Source organism: Theropithecus gelada, chromosome 1 (assembly GCF_003255815.1).
Source record: "Theropithecus gelada isolate Dixy chromosome 1, Tgel_1.0, whole genome shotgun sequence".
NCBI lineage: Eukaryota > Metazoa > Chordata > Mammalia > Primates > Cercopithecidae > Theropithecus > Theropithecus gelada.
This window is the reverse complement of record NC_037668.1, coordinates 195,960,357-195,982,872: the sequence shown is the minus strand read 5'-3', so window position 1 is coordinate 195,982,872 and position 22,516 is coordinate 195,960,357. Positions and strand designations below refer to the sequence as shown.

The following is a 22,516-nucleotide window of genomic DNA, read 5'->3' as shown; positions in this document are numbered from 1 at the left end:
TATGATTATTATTCCCATTTTACAGATGAGAAAGATGAGGCACACAGAGGTTAAATAACTTTATAAAAGTCACTGAGCCAGGATTTGTACTTATTAGTCTAGTTCTAAAACCTGTACGTAAACCACTCTCCTACTCAATTCTTCTCTCAAAGGTATGATGGCTGGAACATGCGGGAGAAGGAAAGATATTTGTGAAACATGAAAAGTCTGAAATTATTTTAAAATGTTATTATACCAACAACTATTACAATTTGCATACAGTTTTTCATACCAGTGTCGGATGGAACTCTACAATGCTTACAATGATCCAAACATCAGCATAATGGGATAATTAGAACCATATTAACATCAGGTACTTACTATTCAGCAGCTGATACAATAACTTGCATCGCTATTGTCTTTATGATCATTGCCATCATTGTCATCATTATTTATTGAGAGCTTATCAGATCCCAGGAGCCATGTTTAGTTCTCTACCTAAGTGATCTCATTTAAATTTCAGGCAATCTTATGGGTGGTTATAATCATTTCCATTTTATAGATGAGAAAACTGAGGCTCAGAGCTGCTAAAGTCGTAGAATCAGAAATGATAAAGCTAGAATTTTAACTTGTCTGCCTTTGAAGCTTACTTTCTTAACCACTTCAGTATGTCCAAAAGTCTAATACTATTAATACTTCTAGTCTCACCACCACCAAACACCACTTACTGAGTGTCATCTATGTGCCAGGAAGCCTATATCAGGCTAGTTCTATGTCACTGTGTCAGTGGCTCATGGGCCAATTCCAACCAGTTGCCTGTTTTTGTAAATAAAATTGTATTGTCAGAGGCAGTTTTACTCTGGTGTATGACTTGAGGGAAAGAATAAGGTAATAAAGTTAATTAGTTCTGGCATCTGTAACCAAAGCCATAAAAAGAAAGTATCGTCTATGGCTGCTTTTGTACTAAAAGGCAGAGTTGAGTACTTGCAACAGAGATCTTACGGCCTGCAAAGCCAAACAAACTTACTATCTGGCCCTTTACAGAAAAATTTACTGACCCCCGCCTTAAACCATCTTTCAATGTATGTATTATTATTCCCATTTTAAGATGAACATATGAGAATTCAGAGAAATTAGATAACTTGCCCTCCCAAATATTAAAGAGTAAGAACCCAGTGAAAAATGCAGGTCTAGGGGACTCCAAAACCTTTTCCTTGTCTTCTCTCGAAACTTACAACAGCAACAATTTTTATAATTACCAGTTGCAAGAGATTTCCCTAACAGCACGTGGTTAACAATATAGTTTTAAATGTTGATGCTGGTATTAAAGACTTAGACATTTTCCCTTTTCAGAAAAATATTAAATTTATCTTACCTTCTGATAATTTACTGTACCTAATTCCTTGAGGATGGATGCTTAAGGGCTTATCTGCCTTATTCTTAAAGTGAACTTTTATGGTGTCTCCGACTTCAGCATATAAAGTAGGCCCAAGAAGTCCTGTGAAAACAAATATTTAAACTATGTCTGTGTTCAGGGTCACCGAAGGCAGAGTTGCTAAGCAAGAAAAGCAAACAGATGATACCAAAAGTGATTGCTACCATTCCTCCTGGTCCTGAGGCTGACCGGCTTATCTTCAATCTAGAAGGTTTTAGCAGCTCATTAACTCAACATTACGTGTACGCAGATCAAACAGAATGGTAGAAACACTTGTCCTGGACCTAAAAGAAGTCAACAGAGCAGGAGAAATAGTTCTGACCAAGTCCCACCCACTTTGACCCACTGTCATTCCTTAGAGATAACTGTCTTTGCTTAAGAAAGATGTTCATTTCAATTACAGAGGGTGATGCGACAGAGTAGTTACTTTAGATTTCTCTGATGTGGGAGTGCTCAGAGACCTACATGAATTGAGGAACCAAATCACGCAGCTCTCTGGCTCTGAGGCGGGAGTAGGCTTGATGTATCTAAGGAACAGTAAGAAAAACAGTATGGGAAGAAAGAAGAGATGAGGTGGATGGTGGGTGTGCAGAACAAGGGAGGCCCTATGGGCTATGGTAAGAACTCGAATTTTCTTCTAAGTAAAATGGGACATCACTGGAGCATTTTTTTTTTTTTTTTTTTTTTTTGAGATGGAGTCTCGCTGTGTCTCCTAGGCTGGAGTGCAGTGCTATAATCTCAGGACCCACTGCAACCTCCACCTCCTGGGTTCAACCAATTCTCCTACCTCAGCCTCCCAAGTAGCTGGGATTACAGGCATGCACCACCATACCCAACTAATTTTTGTATTTTTAGTAGAGATGACTTTTCACCATGTTGGCCAGGCTGGTCTCGAACTCCTGACTTCAGGTGATCCACCTGCCTCAGCCTCCCAAAGTGCTGGGATTACAGGCACGAGCCACCATGCCTCGTCTAAGTGAAATGGAGCATTTCTAAGTAAAATGAAAAACCACTTTGTACAGCAGAGACATAGCATAATGTGTATTAAAAGTTCATCCTAAAACAAAAAGTTCGTCATAGCTGCTGTGTAGAGAATAGTCTGTGTAGGGACAAGAATGGAAGCAGAGAGCTTAGGCAGAATAGGAAAGAGACTGCAGTGTACTGGGCCAGCACATGTAGCAGGACGTGATGAGTAGTGGTTGGATTCTGGACATTTGTGTAGGTAAGACAAACGAGACTTGCTGATGGATTGCATGTGGCTTGTGAGAGACAGAAGTCAAGGATGACCTCAAGGTGTTTTATCAGAACAACTGGGTAAATGATGTTATTAGTTACTGCAATGGGAGAACACAGCAGGGACAGGAGGTTATGGGTGCAGAAATCAAGAATGAGGTTTTACTTTCTACATGCCAGGCACTGTGTTAGAAAGTTTCTGGCAACGTGGATCAAATACAGTCCCTGTCCTGAGGAGCTCACAAGCTAATTTGGAGATAGATGTATGATAGGAGCGACTGCTGAGATATGGGCAAAATACCACAGAAGAAGAGAGGATGAAGCACAGATTCTGTCTGGGGAGTTAGGGAAAAAGTTGATGGCTGAGTCAGAATTCAAGGAATTATATATAGTCAGCCCTCCATGACCATGGTTCATATTCATGGTTACACATCCATGGAGTCAACCAATTTTGGATCAAAAATATTTTTAAAACAACAATAAAAATAACACAACAATAAAAACAATACAAATAAAACTATAACATAATAGCAATTTATATAGTATATACATTGTATTCAGTATTATAACTAATTTAGAGATGATTTAAAGTATATGAGAGCATGTGCATAGGTTATTGCAAATACTATGACATTTTATATAAGGGACTTGAGCATCTGCAAATTTTGGTATCTGTGAGTAGTTCTGGAACCAATCCCATGTGGATGCCAAGGGATGACCGTACTAGAATTTCCAAAGTGTAGTCCTTGGAGTCTCTGCATCAGAATCACCTAGGGTCTTACTAAGAGGCAGATTTCCAAATGTCACCTCAGCCTCAATGAATCTGAGCTCTGGAGGTGAAACTTGGGAATCTGGACTTTAACATGTGCTCCTTGGTGATCTTGATGTCTTTGAAATCTTGAGAATCTATGACCAAAAGAGCCATTCCAGACAAGTGACAGAAATCAACTACTGTCATTTCTGAGCCATCCACAAGTGTCATGGGATTGGCTTCTCGCCATTAGGCATCCTAGAAGCAGGAGAAGGAAGTCACAGCACTCATGGAGCTCAGCCACCATTTGTTTGCACTGGTGACGATAATTATAATAGGGCTTTCCTGTACTGTTTCCCTTGATACATTCAAGTACTGTAAGTCCCTACCTTAATCCTCACACGTTTTTAAGGTAGATATTAAGATCTTCATTTTATAGCTGAGGAAACTGAGCCTCAGAGAGTTTAAATATCTTGCCTAAAATCGCACAGCATCATGATTTAAAGTTTAATATGTCTGTCTCTAGATCATGACTTTTAAACCACTTCTTTAAACTACACCTCCACCTTGTATTCATTCCTTTATTTATTCAATGAATATCGAGTGCCTATATTATCCTAGGCATCAGAATTGCAATGGGGCATAAAGAAGTAAAATAGATACACCCACTCCCTGCCTTCATAGAGTTTATAAAAAGTCGAACATTTTTATAGTTCTATAACTTTATAAGTTTTTATAGTAGGAAAGACAGATTTTAAACAAATGATCACACAAACATTCCATTTATTTATTCATTTATTTTATTTTATTTTATTTTGAGATGGAGTCTCGCTCTGTCGCCCAGGCTGGAGTGCAGTGGCCGGATCTCAGCTCACTGCAAGCTCCGCCTCCCGGGTTCACGCCATTCTCCTGCCTCAGCCTCCCGAGTAGCTGGGACTACAGGCGCCCGCCACCTCGCCTGGCTAGTTTTTTTGTATTTTTTTTAGTAGAGACGGGGTTTCACCGTGTTAGCCAGGATGGTCTCGATCTCCTGACCTCGTGATCCGAAAACATTGAATTTAAACCTATGGTAAACATTATGACAGAAAAGAATGGAATACTCTGAAAAGTATTTGACAGGGAAATCTAGTCCAATAGGAGGTAAGTTGGGGAATTCTTTTCTGAGGAATTAATCCTTTAACTGAGGTCCAAAGGCAGAGAGGCAAAGGGATGGCCAAAGACATTCTAAAAAGTGAGAGTAGTATGCACAAAGGCCCTGAGGTGCCAGAAAATGTGGTCTTTTCAGAGAACTGACAGCCAGTGGGGAGGTGGAGCTTAGTATGTGAAAGGAAGGAGCAGAAAGTGAAGCTGAAGGCATTCTGAGAGTCCCATCATGCAGGGCTTTGTAAGCCTCTTCGAGTTTTCCCTTTAGCCTAAGAGTATCTGGAAGCCATTAAAGAGTTTTCATCAGGGTGCAACATGGACCAGATTTTGGTTTTAAAATCACTGGCTGCATTTGTGGAGGATGATCTGGGAGGAAACCGAGTGGAGAACAGTTGTGAGAACAGATTTGGCTCCAGGAGAGACAGTGGTGACTGAGATTATGATGAGATGATGAGGAGAGAATATATTACTGATCTATTTAGAAGATAAAATAGTTGGAACTTGAAGATGGATTGGATATGGGGTAGAGAATGAAGGACATCAGTTTCCATGGATGGCTGATGAGGTTCTGGTTTGGGGAGCTGGGTGGAGGAGGGTGCCATTCTCTGAGAGGGAGGACACCATGGGAGAGCTTTGTTTGGTGGGTATAGTAGGCAGAATAATGTGCCCCTGCTGAGATGTCCATGTCCTAATCTCTGGGACCTGGAAATATGCTACTTTATATGGCAAAAGGGACTGTGTATCTATGATTAAGGATCTTGGGATGAGATTTTTCTGGGCTGTCCAGGTGGATCCCATGTAATCCCAAAGGTCCTTATAAGAGGGATGCAGGAGAATCTGAGTTAGGAACAGCTTGGGATGCTACTCAGCTGGTTTTGAAGATGGAGGAAGGGGCCATGAGCCCATGAGTGTAGGCAGCTTCCAGTAACTGGAAAAGACAAAGAAACAATTCTCCCCCAGAGCCTCCAGAAGGAATGCAGCTCTGCCAGCACATTGATTTTAGCCCAATAAAACCCATTTTGGACTTCTGATCTGCAGAAATATAATCATAAAAGAATAAATTTGTGTTGTTTTAGCCACTAAGTTTGCAGTAACTGGTTACCAAAGCAATGGTAAACTCTGATCTCTGGGACAGAGATCCTATCTTTCCCTACCCCTGTCTTGCCACCCATGGTTGTCCTATTCATTTCCTTGAACTCCTAGTCCTGGAATTTATTCTGATCTTGTGCCTGAAGCTTTTTGTTTGTTTTTATGTTGGCTTTACACAGGACTGTGGAGGTCACAAAGTTCAGTCCTTATTTTAGTTAACAAAGCCTGGGAGGTAGGAAGAGGGGGACAAGGATGACTTGCCCAAGGTCAGTCAGTGATCTGGTAGCATTGCTGGGATCAGAACTCAGATCTCTGGACTCCTGAGCCAGGGCTCAGGCCCCCATCTTTATAGAACAGTCCAGATGTCTACACCTCTTTTGACTCCTGACATGTCTGACTCCACTGACTGACCCCTCTCTTCCAGCTGCTACCCTCTGTCTTGGCTCCTGATGGAAGTTTCCACTGACTATTCCCACCTAACCTGGCTGCCAGTGAGCCCAACAGGGTGCTGACTATGCTGCCAATTATGTACCGCATTTAGTTGCCATGGTTCTCTTGCTTGGTTGGTTTGTTTATTGGCATCACATGGCTGCAAATACCAGATGCCCAGAGAAAGTCTATTAAGTTATTTAACCTAATAAGACCTATTACTTCAGTGGACAGTTTGGAGTATTTACTCAACCTCCCCTCCTACTTCTTCAGAATTAAGGCAAAACAAAAGGATGTTTTCATAAATGCATACGGAATACTTTCAAGCATGTAGGAAAACACATGGCTAAATGGTTTTCCAGCTGCTCTTCAGCTCCTCCATCAGCCAGATGGCCTAAGACCCTTCTCACCCTCTCCTCAGTGCCCAAAGCTGGATGGGGGAAAGGAGTGGCCTACTTCAGGGCTTGGGGAAGCCAGCACAGCATGTACCCAATTTAGTGCAGTTGTGGAACTGGAAAAGGACTGACTGCAGAAGGTCAGCTAATCCAATCCCCTGCTCTTAGGTGAACAAGGCATTACATAACACAAGGTAGTGATTGTTGCAGCTATTTCAAAACTCCTTCAGGGACAAACATTTTATAATTTGTCCCTGAAAAATGGGGAGACTCAAAACTAGCCAATTTAATTAATTACTTATTTATTTAGAGGTGAGGCCGTACTTTGTCACCCAGGCTGGAGTGCAGTGGTGTGATCATAACTCATTGCAGCCTCAAACTCCTGGGCTCAAGTGATGCTCTTGTCTTAAATGACCCTCTTGCCTTAGCACCCCCAGTAGCTGAAACTACAGGCATGTACCACCATGCCTGACTAATTTTAAAAAGTATATATTTTTAAATAGAAACAGGGTCTTACTACATTGCTCAGATTGGTCTCATACTCCTGGCCTCAAGCAATCCTCCCACCTTGGCCTCCCAAAGTGCTGGGATTATAGGCGTGAGCCACTATGCCCAGCCAAAACTAGCCATTTTAAAGCCCAAGACAGAATTCCTAAAAATGACCCCAGCCATACTCCTTCACCTGTCCAAATGTCCATAAACTTTATTGGACATCTTCAGACCTCCAATCCTGCAGCCCAGCCCCCTGCAATTACAATCACTAACAGCAATACTAGTTCATGCTGCAGGAGTGAGGCTCATGATTTGTTCAGGGCTCAGCTAGAATCATAGCCAGCAGATGAGTGGAGCAGGACATAGGGGAAAGGAACAAATGACACAGGACTAGTCTGGGGAAAGGGAGAAGCCACATAGTTAATGGCAGTGTTCAAATCCAGATCTCAGTCAAAATAAAAGGCTTTTCCTTCATGCCAGATTTGCCTCCTTGTATCAACTACTATAGAGATACAAAGGTGAATAAGATACCACTCCTGCACTTCAGAAGTTCATAGTTAAGCAACTTTGGACGTTCAGGAAGCGATTACATTAAAATGGACGTCAAAATGCCTTTGTTCACAAAAAACAAATATATTCTGAGATACACAGGGGTTGACAGAAAGGTGCAAAGGCCTTACACATAAATTGGAAACTGTTCTCACCAACTGTCAGAGTCTGGCTCTACTAAGGTTAAAGCAGGAAATCACTACAAAACATAATCACCTGAAAGGACTTTGATCATAGTACCCTTTTCTTCAAAAACTATCCATGCCTTTTTATTGTTTAAAAATCTTCAGCCTGGAATTAGTCCTTTCCATCTCTTACGGCATTCAGCACAATGTCTTACACAGCAAAGGGATTAAAATTTGCTTAGCTTGGCAAAAGCCACAAAAGGTACACCTTTAAATACCTGCCAATTCCTCTTTTCCTGGCCCTAATGAGTATGTTTCCCACCTCATATTCCCTTCATCTACCTACAATTTAATTTAATTAAACAGTTCTTAAGTATCTATTGTATATGCTAAGCTTGGAGCTGGAGCTCTGAAAATGAATAGACTCTGTGATATAGGACAGGACATCCTTCAACTTCCTGCTCACAACTACAAACTTAATTTTATTGGCAACGTTATCTTCTGCTTTCCGGGCCCCCAATGAAGGTAGTAGCCATTCTACCTAAGGCCAAGCCGGCCCAAGGTTTGAATCCCAATGCTTCCTGCTTCTTCCAAGTCTTCTCTCTCAGATGTTTTTATCCCCTCGTTTTCTATTGGAAAGGACTTTGTGGCATTTCTATGGAGTCTTCCCTTAAATATTTTAAGTCTCTGTATTCCTTTTTATAAAATTCTCAAATATCCTGAAGCTCCTGAGTCTGCCTCAGAACTACACTGTCTCTCCTCCCATCTGGAACCAAGTTTCAGGGAAGAGTTATCTGTAAGACCCTTCTGCTTCAGTTTCCTTGCCTTCCATTCACTCCTCATCCTGCCATCTGGACTTGCCCCACTATTCCATAATAAAAGGACCATATTTTGGCCCTTATATTAATAACTCTTCATAGCATTTGACCCTTTGCTTCCGGGATACCACATTCTCTAGATTTCTTCTCCCCTCCCTGAACAGGCTTTCTCAAGCTCCTTGGTAAACTTTTCTTTCTTGGCTCATCCCTTGGACTTTGCTGCTACTTTGAGCTCTGTCTGCAGCCTTCTCTTCTCATCACATCCTCCCTGGTAAGTTTGCACCCTCTAAATGCTTCAATTACCATCTTTGTTCTGATGTCTCCCAAATGTTTACAGCTAGCTCAGTTCTCTCTTTTGAGGGCCAAACTTCTACACCGATCTGCTCATTTAACATCTCTAGGCAGACATTCTATAGACAGACTCCAAATCTATACTTATCACCTTCCCTCACAAACTATCTCCTTTTCTTAAATTTTCTTTCTTACTGAATGGCACCCTATCCACTCTGCTGTTCAAGCCAGAACCTTGAAGTCCATAATAATTCCCTTTTCTTCCTCATTATCCATATCTAATGAGTCACCAAGTTTAATTGATTTTAGCTCCTAAATCATTTTCCCCATCTCAGCTTCTCTGCTATCTGGATTGATACAACAGTCCCATAACTGGTTTCTCTGGCTCTGGACTCTGGTCTTCCTCCAATCCATTCTCTATAATTGGAGAGAATCGTCTTTCTAAAGGACAAATCTTTCTCCTGCTGAAATCCTATTAGGGACTCCCTATTCCTCTCACTATAAAGCCTAGCATGGATGCCTGATCTCCATCTAGTTGCATCTCTTGTTAATTCCTTCCCTGAAGTTTGTGCTCCAGCTGTGCTGATTCAGTTATGGTTCCACAAACATACCATACTCTCACCTCCAAACTTTGAAACATTCTGTGCCTTGGTTTAAAATGCATCTACCCTCCAATGCCTTGCCTCCCCACTTGGATTTCCAAGATCCTACTCTTTTTTTCAGCTATCAACCTAGAAAGAGAAGTACTTTCCTGCCCACCAGACTGGAGATAGGTCTCCTATGTCCTACTACAGAATCCTCATCATAGTTCTTCCTTATTGCTCTACTGTTATTGCTTGTCTACCTATAGGTTATCCCCAGTAGCTGGTTGACTCCTGGAAGTCAAGATCCATGTCTTATTCACTTAATCCCAGAACCTGGAATGTGGTAGGTTCTCAATACACAATTTTTTTTTTTTTTTTTTTTTTTGAGATAGAGCCTCGCTCTGTCACCCAGGCTGGAGTGAAATGATGCGATCTTGGCTCACTGCAGCCTCCACCTCCTGGGTTCAAGTGGTTCTCATGTCTCAGCCTCCTGAGTAGCTGGGGCTACAGGCACACACCACCATGTGCAACTAATTTTTGTATTTTCAGTAGAGACAGGGTTTCACCATGTGGGCCAGGCTGGTCTGGAACTCCTGACCTCAAGTGATCCATCTGCCTTGGCCTCCCAAAGTGCATGAGCCACTGTGCCCGGACTCAATACACAATTATTTTAAAATAAAAGAATATTTAAATGCAGATTTGTTTAAAATTAAATAAATATATAAATGAACACATATGAAGGATATATAAATGAGTGGAGAAATATAGATATATAGATATCCATAATACTATGACATATATGATCTAAGTTATGATTAATAATAGCAGCAACAATAACAATAATGTAGCTAACTTCTACTGAGTGCATATTATGTGTCAGCATCATTATAAATACTTTGTACTTATGAACTCAATTGATCCTTATAATATATTTAGAAGGTAGGGATTAATTCAAGGTTCTGGGGGTGTGTAGAAGAGGGAAGATTTAATTCTGCTGATATTGAGGGGGTGTCAGTGTAGCTTCAGAGGAAAAGTGGCTTCTGGGTAGATAGTAGTGAAAGCCTTGGTTTTGGGTGAGATTGGAACCCTAGGGGAGAATATCTGGTGGGGATACTGAGCAGGAGTGGTAAGAGAAGTCAGAAAACCCAGGGGAAGTGACAATAGAAAAACCAGGTGAAGAGAGAGCTTCAAAAAGGAAGAATGTTAAATATCCTAGTAATGTCTAGTAGTAAAAGAAAACAGGCTCTGGCACCTCAAGTCCTGAGTGCCCTTTTGTGAGAGTAATTTTAGTAGACTCATTCATACTAAAGCAGACTAGGAAAAGAATATAGGCGAAGAAATGTAGAGAGTGATACAGAGTCGTCATACAAAAACTGAAGTGAAGGAAAGGAGAGAAAAGGAAAAGGCAGGCAGGGTCACGGGGAGATTTTTTTTTTTTTCTTTTTCTAGATAGGAGTTAACCTGGACATGGTTTGGTTTGGTTTTGGTTTGGTTGTTGATTTTTAACGAAAAGGAAGACTCCCATTGAGTAAATATTGAAGATTAAGGGAGATCAGAAGAGGCAGGACAGACTAGGATGATTCTCGGAAAGACAGCAGGTCTTCATCTGATTGGGGAAAGGGACAGGTGAATTACTGACAAGGGGACTCAACTGCAGGAAGTGCTCCCTTGATGGTCTGTATCGTCCCTGTAGAATATGGTATCATAGTTAAGATACTGGAACCCTATTCAACCCAGTCTTCTTGATAAAGGAAGAGATGAGGAAAAAAGAAGAGATTTTCTTTAAAAATTATGGCTATGGTATGTATCACACTAGATAAATAGGAGACGCAAAAGAGTCAGCCATACATAGTTCCTTTGAATGAATCTAGGGAGCCAAATGGAAGCAAAAAATCATTCTGCAGAGGCACATCTGTGCTCATTAAACTAGACCATAATCTCCATGAACCCAGGATATGAGCCTGTCTTGTCCACTGTTGCATCCACAGTGCCTACCTATTTCAATGCCCAGCCCATACCAGGTACTCAATAACAGTTTTTTTTTTGTTTTTTTTGTTTTTTTTGTTTTTTTTGTTTTTTTTTTTTTTGAGACGGAGTCTCCCTCTGTCACCCAGGCTGGAGTGCAGTGGCCGGATCTCTGCTCACTGCAAGCTCCGCCTCCCGGGTTTACGCCATTCTCCTGGCTCAGCCTCCCGAGTAGCTGGGACTACAGGCGCTCGCCACCTCGCCCGGCTAGTTTTTTTTTTGTACTTTTTAGTAGAGACGGGGTTTCACCGTGTTAGCCAGGATGGTCTCGATCTCCTGACCTCATGATCCGCCCGTCTCGGCCTCCCAAAGTGCTAGGATTACAGGCTTGAGCCACCGCGCCCGGCCTCAATAACAGTTTTTTAGATGAATGAATAAAAATTCAAACACTTATAAGTTTTATTTAGCTATTTTAATCAAGGTTAAAAACAGAGCCAGTTTCATGGGTATGTGACCTGGGCAGTTTCACAGGGCCCCATGCCCTGAAGGGCCCCTGGTTTGGTTTAATGCTTTGCAGTCACTACTTTGAAATGTTCAGTAATATGAACAAGGGGCCCCACATATTATGCAGCCAGTACTTGTTAAAAAAGAAAACACATATTTCTACAAATTTCCAAGTAAATGGATACTTTAGATGCATGTGAATGCCAAATTACCCATAGAAATTTATCTTTAAAATTAAAAAAGTATATTTCAGGCTTACCTGAAATGCTAGATTGTGGTTTTTCTTTCTTAAAATATGGTTCATACTCTCTGTAGACAATTTTCTTAAAGGAAGTTGCAGAAAGATTCAAACTGGAAATAAAATACAAAAACTAATTTGCAAGGCATATTCAACATCTATTTCTCACATCACAAAAAACTAGATCTCTCATATCTTCAGACTTCTAGTAGAATACCAGTATCTTTATTGCATTTCAGAAGCCCATAGTTTTATAAATATGATCAATAAATAAAGTTAATGAAATAATTATTGGTCTCTTCAAAAATATCCTGTTGTGATAACTATTTGTTCACAAGTTAATCTACCCTAATATCATTCCTCAGAATCAATTTTCTAAAAAGAACCCAATATCATAGTATAAACCCAAACTATAGGTTTAGATTTTACATGATTAAAATATGACCAAATCCTTTATGAATAAATATATGAGCTGTTTTTCAACTGATCAATAAAAAATAGTTTTAATCTACTGGGGAACATCGTGAAAAAGTATTGATTTGGTGGAATTTATTTCTAGTTGAGAGGTGAGAGATGGCTAATGGGATAAAAGCCCTGGGATTCATATTGGAAACAAACAAATGAAAAAACTGTTTTGGAAACAGTCAGTAACTCGTCCAAGAGACACAGTTGATAAGTGGCAGAACCAATATTAAAAAATGTGAAACCACTGCATTCATGATTAAAAAAAATATTAGAGAGAGGACAGACAACAGGGAGAGTCGTGAGTGGTGAGTTACTTTCCTGTTGTTGCTGTTGTTGTTGTTGTTATTGTTCTGTACCTCTAAAGACACATCATTCTTATCCTTGTCTTAAACTCAAAGATGAGGGTAAAAGGAAAGAGAATTCAGAGAAAATACCTTACAAATGTCTCAATCAGTTGATCAGAGTGGCTTTGTTTTGCTTTCTAATGTGGGGACAGTAGCCCAGCCATAATCAAGACATAACAGCACCCACATATGCCATGCCTTCTATACAGCACGGTGGCTAGGGTGCAGGCTGTGAATTCAGTATCTCTGGACTTGAAGACTACATCTACCTCTTATTGTTTTATCTTGAAAAGTTTACTTAATTCATTTGTGCCTCAGTTTCTACAACTATAAGATGAGATTAATACTGAAATCTCCCTCACAGAATTGTTGTATAATTTTAAATAAGTTGATATGTACAAAAGGCACAGAACTGGCACACTAGAAATACTTAATCCATGTTAGCTAGTAATATTTTGTAAATATAATTAGAGTTAGTCTTTAGCCTTCAGGTTTTCATAGAAAGCAAAAACAAATCTGTAGTTATAGTAATGCTCACAAATTTTAATATGTGGAATACAGGAACTGTGTTAATATGTGGGGGCAGGATTAAAGGAGGCATGTAAGTACTTTTAGAATGGCTAGATAGAGAAGGTAGTGGATTCTCCATCACTGGCAGTATTCAAGTAGAAATTAGACAACTACTTGGTAAGGTCATTGGTGCTGAGGGCAAGGGAAAAAGTAGAAGGTTAAAACACCTTAATATGTTTGAATATGAATTAAATGACCTCTTAGCGTGAATATGAATTAAATGACCTCTTAGCATTCTTATAACTTAAGAATTCTAAGATTCTATATACTAATGTCCCTAATGTGGAAGTCCATTTTTATTTATTTTTTCAGTACAATTGAAAAGTTATTGTCCTCCCCTGCCCCAGATCTTTGATACAGAAATGTAGATGATGGTATAAAATCCTTACTAAAAAATATCAGTCTCTTATGTGGAGTAATTTCAACAGAGAGAGGTTTTCTAACAAGTTTTACTATGTATGCTGTGTATTTATACTGAGGTATGTCTATTTTAATCTGAACAATTTCTATTGGAAAATAATCTATCTGATTAAAAAGTTACAGATGATATGAATTCAAACAATGTGTACAATGAGTTTTTCATTTATAAGGATTGTTTAAAGATGATTTGTTCATAGTCACAAAATCATATAAAGCTAGAACCCTAGGAGGAAAATGTATGTGTATCTTTTCTTCAATATCTCTTTGTATTATGTGAGTGACTAAACAAGGTTTCTAAGGAAATTTTTGAAAGTGTTCATCTCAGACTTGGAGCAAGAATAATACGTACATTTTACCTTTACAAGGCATTGTCCTGCTAATATTATATGAAATAAGTAGACGGATTTCTGCTTTGTGCTAAAATACACTTTGCCAAAAGATGGAGTTGTCTACGTTGATATTCATCTAGTGAGTATCATAGCTCTAGGGGCAGGACAAGTTAGAACAAGTTCTTAGTGTAAGCAGCCGGATATATGGATTAGATTTTTCATAAGAAAATGCTAGAGAGAAGTGATATGATTTAGGGTTAAACAATATGACAGTTTGCTTGGGTTATGTTTCTATGGTTTTGACTCAACAATTGCTACCAGAGAAATGACTCTCCAGAACTTTGGAAACTTACCCACAGGGTGAGGGGACAGAATGACCAGTCGTGGTTCCCTGTGTACTCACCTTGTGAATCAGACCTTTGCCCTATGTGATTCTGCCTCCAGCATTTTGCTTGCTATTTTCAATGCTAACTACAGACAAGAGAAAAAACTCCCAAGCGTAAACCCAGCATGCTATAAGAAAGCCAACAACCAAGTTTGCATTCTACTCATGAGCAGGCAAGATTAGTGTTAGAAGGACTGTTATTTTCCTTGGGGTTTTAGCTTACGGCAGTTCCGAAGGGTGTGGGTGTGACCTAGATTGTCACTTTGAAGTACAATATTTAAAATGATTATTTTTGAAAAGGAGGGATCTCTTCTTATCATAAGACCAAGATCATGTGTAATACCCTGCAAAATAACCCAGTTACAATGAGAGTTTTTAAAAGGTTAATATTATACACTAAAAGATCTAAAATATTACATTAGTTTTTGGCAGATTGCTTTGGTTTTGTAATTGTAAAAGAGGAACACATCTTTCATAATAAACTGTTATGTTAGGGAAAAAAGTGAGTCACACTAGCAGGTTTACCATTTAAAAAATAACTAACTGGAAATATTGAATAGACTCTATGATTTAGTTAATTTCTGAGAAGTCTTATTTTTAACATTTCAATTAGAAAAAATAGTTTGCAACTCAAGGGTAGTATTTTATATGAATTAAACCCCCTCTCAGTTACATACCATATCCCAGGACATGATTAACAGAGAGAAAAAAATGAAGAGTCACATTCAGTAGGATAAGTAAGTCAAATATGAAGCAGAAAAAAGGTGAAAGTACAAAAACATACAAGAACTGATGATATTTTGAAAATCATTTATAAGGCAGCAATAAAATTATATGACAAAAAGCACAAGGTGTTCATTTTTAGTTTTAGAAGATGAAGCTATGTAGACAAGGGAATAAATAATATGTAAATAGGAGTCTTATAAAAATACTATACAACTAAATATCTGGAACAGGAATTTCCAGAAAGCACTAATGAGGAAGCAATCCCTGGTGCCTTTGAATTCACCAATATATAAGCCAACACAAACATACTAACAAAACTGTATTGAAAATAAACTTGAACAGAAAGCATCATCTAACCAATCAAATGGAATGCTTTCTATACCCTCAGAATGATAAACTACATTATTGGAGGCAAAATTAGCATTCGCCCAGTTTATTTAATTCAGTGTACTCTCCTATTAGTTATATTTACTTACCTGAAGTTAAAAAAAAAAAAAAAAAAAAAAAAAAGCCATGACATTGCAAAGAAAATGTTGTCTAAAAGAAATAGATTTTCCTCTCTAGAGAAGCCCACCCAGATCCACACCTGAGTTACCTTGAGTTTGTGGACTCAGGTCGGTAGCTCCAACTGATGCCCTGAGCAGCCACGTAGAACTGCCTTAGCTGTACCGCTTCTGTCCCTTGTCTCCCCCAGCCTACCCAGCTGGTGCCCAAGACCACCAGGACCCAGAGGCGTGGGCAGCGTGGTAACATGCTTCCTTTCCTGCTCCCGCTGGCTGCCACCACCCCAGGACCTGGGCAGCCGCTCGTCGAGCTGCTGACTAACCCCGCTCCTGGCTGTCCCAGCTGCAATGAGCTCTGAAGGCTGTGGGTGGCAGCGTCCTTCTCCCCTGCGGTTCTTGCAAACTGCAGCGGCAGCCTCTGGCTCTCCCTCCCTCCCCTTTTTCTGGGGCTTTTCCTGGCAGGGGCTTGGTGAGATCACAGCTCCCAGCGACCAGAGGTATTAGGGAGAGCAACCAAACTAGTGACTGTTTTACTACAGGTGAAGAAGGGGCAGAGATCAGAGGCTCTAGCAGGCGGGACAATGCCCAGGGATTCATGAGCCAGACAAAGCTGTATCCCTCCATTTCCACCGGCCAACAGCACGGAAGCAGTCGTCCCTTACCACTGACCTGAGGCCTGCCTGGGTCCAAGCTCACACTTGGAGAACCTTCTGTGCAGTGCAGTGGTACCCAACCACCTTAAGCAGATGGCTCGCCTTTTGATCTGAGGAAAAGAGTATTGTGCCCTGGTACCCGGCACTGAAACACTATTTTCAAGTGGTGGAGAAGAAGGGAACAAACACATGGACAAGGCCTACTGCTCTGAATCGCCTTCCTGGTCTCTATCAAGGCACAGTTCTGCCTTGATAAGGGCCTGTAGCTAGCTAAGCTGCAGCATAGCAGAGGGCTTAAAGAACTTGGCTGAAAAAAAAATCAGTTGTCCAGTTTTCAGTTTCACTTACTAGCTGTGTTGTCTTGGGCAAGTTACTGTACCTCTCTGTTCAGTTTTGATATCTGTGAAATAAGGATGACAATAATGGTTTTTCCTGATAGGGTATGTTGGGAGGACAAAATGCTACTGTAAACTATAGTTCCAGCACTTAGCACACAGTGGCTAGGTGCAGTGGCTCACGCCTGTAATCCCAGCACTTTGGGAGGCCAAGGAGAGTGAATCACCTGAGGTCAGGAGCTCAAGACCAGCCTAGTCAACATGGTGAAACCCTGTCTCTACTAAAAATACAAAAAAAATTAGCCAGGAGTTGTGATGGACACCTGTAATCCCACCTACTCAAGAGATTGAGGCAAGAGAATTGCTTGAACCCGGAAAGTGGAGGTTGCAGTGAGCTGATAACGTGCCATCTTACTCCAGCCTAGGCTACAAGAACAAAACTCCATAAAAAAAAAAAAAGAAAGAAAAGAAAGAAAGAAAGAAAAAAGAAAGAAAGAAAGAAAGAAAGAAAAAGGAAAGAAAGAAAGAAAGAAAGAAAGAAAGAAAGAAAGAAAGAAAGAAAGAAAGAAAGAAAGAAAGAAGAAAGAAAGTCACAAATTTGTTACTATGATCATATTTTCCTGTCTCTAGGACCCCTTGTATTCTTGTATTTCTTGAAGGATCTAGTTGTTTCACACCACCTTAAATCTTACTTTGCTGTTGATAGAGAATCTGAGAATTATATCGTCTGAGACATCATAATGACTTGTCCTGGGTTCCCTGTATCTGCATGGCTCCAAGTTTCTGTCATGCTTTATGCATTCAGTACATTCAATAAATTGTAATCTGGCACCTCACATGAGGTCTCTGTTAATGATATCAGGCTCATCAACAGCCTTTTCCCCCCTCCCCACTCCCCTCAGTGTTCTGTCTTTCCTCCTGTGCTGATATTATTCTACCAACTTAGAATGCCCATTTTCTTCCTCTTTGCTGGGTCATTCTTTACAGTGCAGGGTTCTGCCTGTCTCCCAGATTCTGGGCTCCAATGGACTTTTCCATTTTATGAACTATTATAACACTATTCAAATTGTATAATCATGTTAATTACCTTTGGTTATTCCATGTAGGTATCTATTGTCTCCCTGACTGAACAGTTGCTTACACTTCTTTATCTACAATGTTATCAGTGTCTCCCAGAGTTGGTAGCCCATCAGAATTCCCAGGGGAACTTTTACAAAAGGTAGATTCTGACTCAGGAAATAGGGCTGAGACCAAAGTCCTAGAACATCTAGCCTATTGATTGACGTATAAATAAGCAGTCAGAGATGCTACTGGCAGTGTATCAGAGAAACGTTTTGAAAGCACTGTGTCCCTAAATCCCAAGGTTACTACCAACATTGTTGCAACATTACTGTAACCTTTGAGTAGGCTGCTTTTTTTACTTGGATGTTTGCTTATGTATATACAGTGTACATGACATGTTTATTGCATTACATTTTACAGAGACAAGATGACTACTATAATGTTTGGCTCTCTATTTTTTTAAACATCAGTTCCAGATAAACACTGTATAACTTTCAATGACCTATTTATTAAACATGGGATTTAAAGAACATGTAAAACACATTTGTTCTTCCCTGTAAAACATTAAGGTGATGAAGAATTTTTCCATTTCTCTGATTTTCTGAGTGGAGGGTGTGTGATACAAATTTGCTGGCTGACTGAATGGTTGAGGTGTAAATAGGACAACCATAATTATGTGTTATTACACTGATGGTAAACAATGTGATATACACAGACCTTACTGAACGAACCATCAAATAGAGGAACATGGCATTTGGGGAAAATTCTTTTAATTATACATTTGAATATTAGTCTTTGGGTCCTTTGAGGGACAGTGACTGGTGGCAGGAAGGTCCACAGTGACATGTATCCTCCTGGCTTGATTCTTGGCCTTCTGCAGCCTCTGGTGCCATCCAGAGGACTCTCTGGAAGCCTCAGAGCAGAGGTCCAAGAGGCCTCATCAACAGCAACCACTGGAGACTCCAGAAGATGCTACAGGAATTGCTTCCAGTTAGAGATGCCACCTGCTTTCCAACGAAGTAGAGAAAGCCTTCCTTCAATCAAAAAATAAAGAGGTATTTTTGTTTCTCCACAGTCTGGTCTTCTTGTGAGTCAGATGCTCCAGTCTCTTTGGTTCACTGGTAGTTCAAGTGACAGGTGAGTCAAAGCACAGAGACTACTGCAGAAACATTTGCTCCTGGCTTCTGTGGCTTGTATTACAGGAAGAGAAGAGGTGGGGCAGGAAGGGGTGGTAGGTTGAGAATTTGAGATTGTACCACAATCCCAAACTCAGGAAACAGGGTTGGTCCAGAGCTGGTCCAACAGGCTGGTCCAGAGCTAATCTAAGGTAATTCCATGTCTTTGATTCACAGGTGTTTATGGAAAACTGCAGCAAATGCATTATAGTTAAGTCAAGTCTAGCAGGAAACTTGATATTCACAACAGGATCATATGGAGCTGAATGAGGTGACCAGGAAAAGGACAGGTCTCTGAAAATGAGACCAAAGAAATTTAAATAATTATCATTTCCTTAAAAAAAAAAAAGGAAAGAAAAAAATTGCTCATCATATCTACCCCCTGAGGCTCAGCATAATCTTTTCTTTCTAGATTTTGAATATTCTGCCATTCAGGTTTTTTGTAGGACACTCAGCTACCCACTGAATTTTTTGGGAGAGGGATAGCATCAGATTATTTTTGTTTTTCCAGCAGGTAGCATAGGGAATTGACTCCATAACAGTTCGAAAACATTTTTCAGCAGTCTTGACTTCTGCTTTGCAGGAAAGGTCACGTCATCACCACCTAGCAGCCAATAATGGAAATGTCACACATCCTGAAATAAGTTATGTCTTGTTAGGACATTTCTGTCCTGGAGGAAATGGAAATCCTTATGTGAACTCTATTGTCATTCCGTTGTCATACCTGTGTCCTACTGCCAACACAATTTCCTTCATGCCTGAAAATCTAATACATACTTAAAACGTAATACATGATGACATAAAGAAAAGTTAAGCTTTATAGTCTTCCTTTTTCCCTATTGTTCTATTTCCTTCAAAAATATCTTCATAGGTATGTTACCTTAAGAACTCGGGTCAAATGCAGCATTTGTAAAAACTCCATATGTTCCTAGGTGGCTAAAAAACAGAAACACAAGGGTGACCACCATATACTGCTTAGTTGTCAACAACACAGTCCAACACATAGTATTTCCAGAAACCATAAATTACCATCCACCCCTGGAATTCTGCTTTAGAAAGGAAAGAAAAATAAAGGCCAAAGAAATATTCGATATCCCACTTAACAGCTCTGGGTAATTTACATTGTATTTTGTACCCGCACTAAGTTATTGTTGATGTTTTACCTACTGAATACCTGTTATACCCTCTAAGGTGCTGCAACCTCTTCTAGGTGAGAAGAAGTAGTTACAAAATTCTTGGCATTAACACTTGATAATCTAACGGTAGTTTATGATAATCTAACGGTAGTTTTCAAAAGGGGCAGTGTGCCCCCTAGGGGTGTTTTTTGATTTTTATAACCATCAAGAGTTCTACTGATATTGAGTAGGTATGGGGCAAGGGTGCTGGATGTCTGTGACAACAGGGTTCATATAAGGATTTCTATTTCCTCCAGGATGGAAATGTCTTTAAAAGATATCCAGCACCCCTGCCTCCTGCCCACTCAATGTCAATAGAGCTCTTGTTCGTTGCAAAAATCAAAAGAAATACCCTTGGAGGCATACTGTCCCTTTTTGAAAACTCTTGCTAGATTATAAACAGCAGGGGGTACAGGACACAAAAGAATTGTCCAACACCCCACATAACTTTGGAATATCTGCTCAATATTCATACAGGTTAAAAATCTCTGAGCCAGGAACGCAAGTGCTTTACATGTAAATATTAAGCATTTTTTGCATCTTTAAAAAGTGTAATTGCCATATGAATCAAGGGACAATTATCACAGGTTTTAGGACTCTTTACCAGAGTTGTTCACCATTTTGAAAAATTAGATTAGTGTTGGCCACAGCTCTAATGTTCTTTGAGTCACTAATACAACATTCCCCCATCAGTCCACCTGCATGGCTGCTGCTTTCCTAGTGATTCTGCTGGAAGGTGCATGTTTCTGATGACCTCATTGCATCTGCTGGCACAGCGCCTAAGTTTTTGCATCGTGTTTTTATTATAAATTACTTTTCGTTTTATTTCTACTTTATGTTATAATGAGAATATTTGTTATCTGTGTATTTTACTTCAGAATAGAAGACATTTTAAAAGACATTGTAAAAAGGAGGCAGGCATTGCATGTAATCATTCTGACATATTACAGTGAATTATAAAGTCAAGCTAGCAAAATTTACTCAATCATAAAACATTTCTACCTTACCTGTGAGGATTCAAGGGGCATTTTCCATCATCTAAAATAAGCGAGAAGATAAGAATGATTGATAAAAAAAAAACAAAAAAAAAACAAGATGAAAGAGATGGTCATTAAGGATAGAAATTATTGGGGAAAACCAGTAGACTGATTTTCAGGTCGGCTCATTAAAAGGGGAATATTGGGAACAGTCTCTCCCTGAAAGGTAGAAAGTGTTTTAGGCTAAATTGAACATTTGACAATATTTAACTCCAGAGTCCTCTCACTTTCTTCCTCCTTCCTTTCAGTATATACATAACTCAATTTCTTTTCAGGGCATCTTGTGTCACTTGCCCTCAGCCCTTAGCTGGGCAAGCTAATCACATACATAAATCCAAACCAACAGAACAATGGATGTTTTTCCTCCCAGGTAGCATATTTTTATCCAAATGACAGACTCTCATAGTTGAATTTTCAGCTATGGCTGCAGCATTTTCCTCTTATTTGGCCATAGAAAACTTGAAAGCCTAAAATCAAATTGGGAGAAGCCCAGGAAAAAAGCTCCCATCCCCAACAAATGAATGTATTTATTATTAAAAATATTGGAACATGGGTAGCTATTTGTCCTTCTGCACTGTTACAGGGTCCCCTGGAAATGTCTCAAAGTCAAAGAAAGGACTTGGCGGAAACATCAAGATTAGAGTGATTCCTACATGATCATAGAGATTAAGGCCTAGGAGCTCTTGCCTCTGCCTTCTGGGTCCTGGGTTTGGTTGAGCAAGCACACATTTTGCATGGAGGGATTCACTGTAGCTCTCAGTACCTCTCTTTGGTATTGAAGCAGAGTATTGACCTTTGTCTATTGTCTTGGCCACTCACAGGAGAATATATGAAGATTTGGAAAAACAGCCTCAATGTTTTGGTAGCATTGTAAACGGAGAAAGAATAAGAGTAGGGAACACGTGGTTTTGCCTCTGAGCAGTTAAGAATAGGTGTTGAGACCTATGTCAATAATAGAGAAATTCAATGAGAACTCTTTCAGATTTTTTCACATAGCCACTTTCAATTACCTTGATTTGAGCACTAATGGTCTCTCTGATGCCCCTAGTTACTTCCTATGAGGAGTGATGAAGAAGAGCCCCATTAGGTTATAAACAAAACTTTATGAACTTATACGCAGGCTAAGTGGAGAAGACTGAGAAAGGATGTTTTAAACCTTAAGAGATGGGATGTTCCCATCTTTAATTCCTAGACTAAAGTTATTTTTCTGATGAACAATCTGATGAACACAGTTTCCCTTACAGAGAGTTTTCATCTATTTGGTCTTCTCTGTTTAAATCCTGCATCAACTTTACAAGTTTTCAGGAGAAAAAGTAA

The 22,516-nt window shown here is 39.8% G+C and overlaps 2 protein-coding genes across 4 annotated transcripts in view; both read right to left on the bottom strand.

Annotated features, from left to right (window-relative positions):
• The window catches only part of F5 (coagulation factor V), a 72,767-nt gene extending 56,512 nt beyond the window's left edge, over window positions 1–16,255 (bottom strand). The window contains exons 1-3 of the mRNA XM_025391473.1: window positions 15,855–16,255; window positions 12,042–12,133; window positions 1,355–1,477 (exon numbers count right to left, since the gene is read on the bottom strand). Of these exons, the coding sequence (XP_025247258.1) occupies window positions 1,355–1,477; window positions 12,042–12,133; window positions 15,855–16,012 (373 nt within the window). The 5' untranslated portion in view covers window positions 16,013–16,255. The remainder of the gene's footprint in view (window positions 1–1,354; window positions 1,478–12,041; window positions 12,134–15,854) is intronic.
• A 2,310-nt stretch (window positions 16,256–18,565) lies between these two features.
• The window catches only part of SELP (selectin P), a 42,653-nt gene continuing 38,702 nt past the window's right edge, over window positions 18,566–22,516 (bottom strand). For 2 of the 3 annotated variants that reach the window (XM_025393883.1, XM_025393902.1), the window contains exons 15-17: window positions 21,170–21,200; window positions 19,868–19,923; window positions 18,566–19,178 (exon numbers count right to left, since the gene is read on the bottom strand). In XM_025393883.1, coding sequence (XP_025249668.1) covers window positions 19,869–19,923; window positions 21,170–21,200 — 86 coding nt within the window. In that variant the 3' untranslated portion in view covers window positions 18,566–19,178; window position 19,868. Of the gene's footprint in view, window positions 19,282–19,867; window positions 19,924–21,169; window positions 21,201–22,516 lie in introns of all 3 variants that reach the window. The other variant, XM_025393893.1, reaches the window with a different exon arrangement.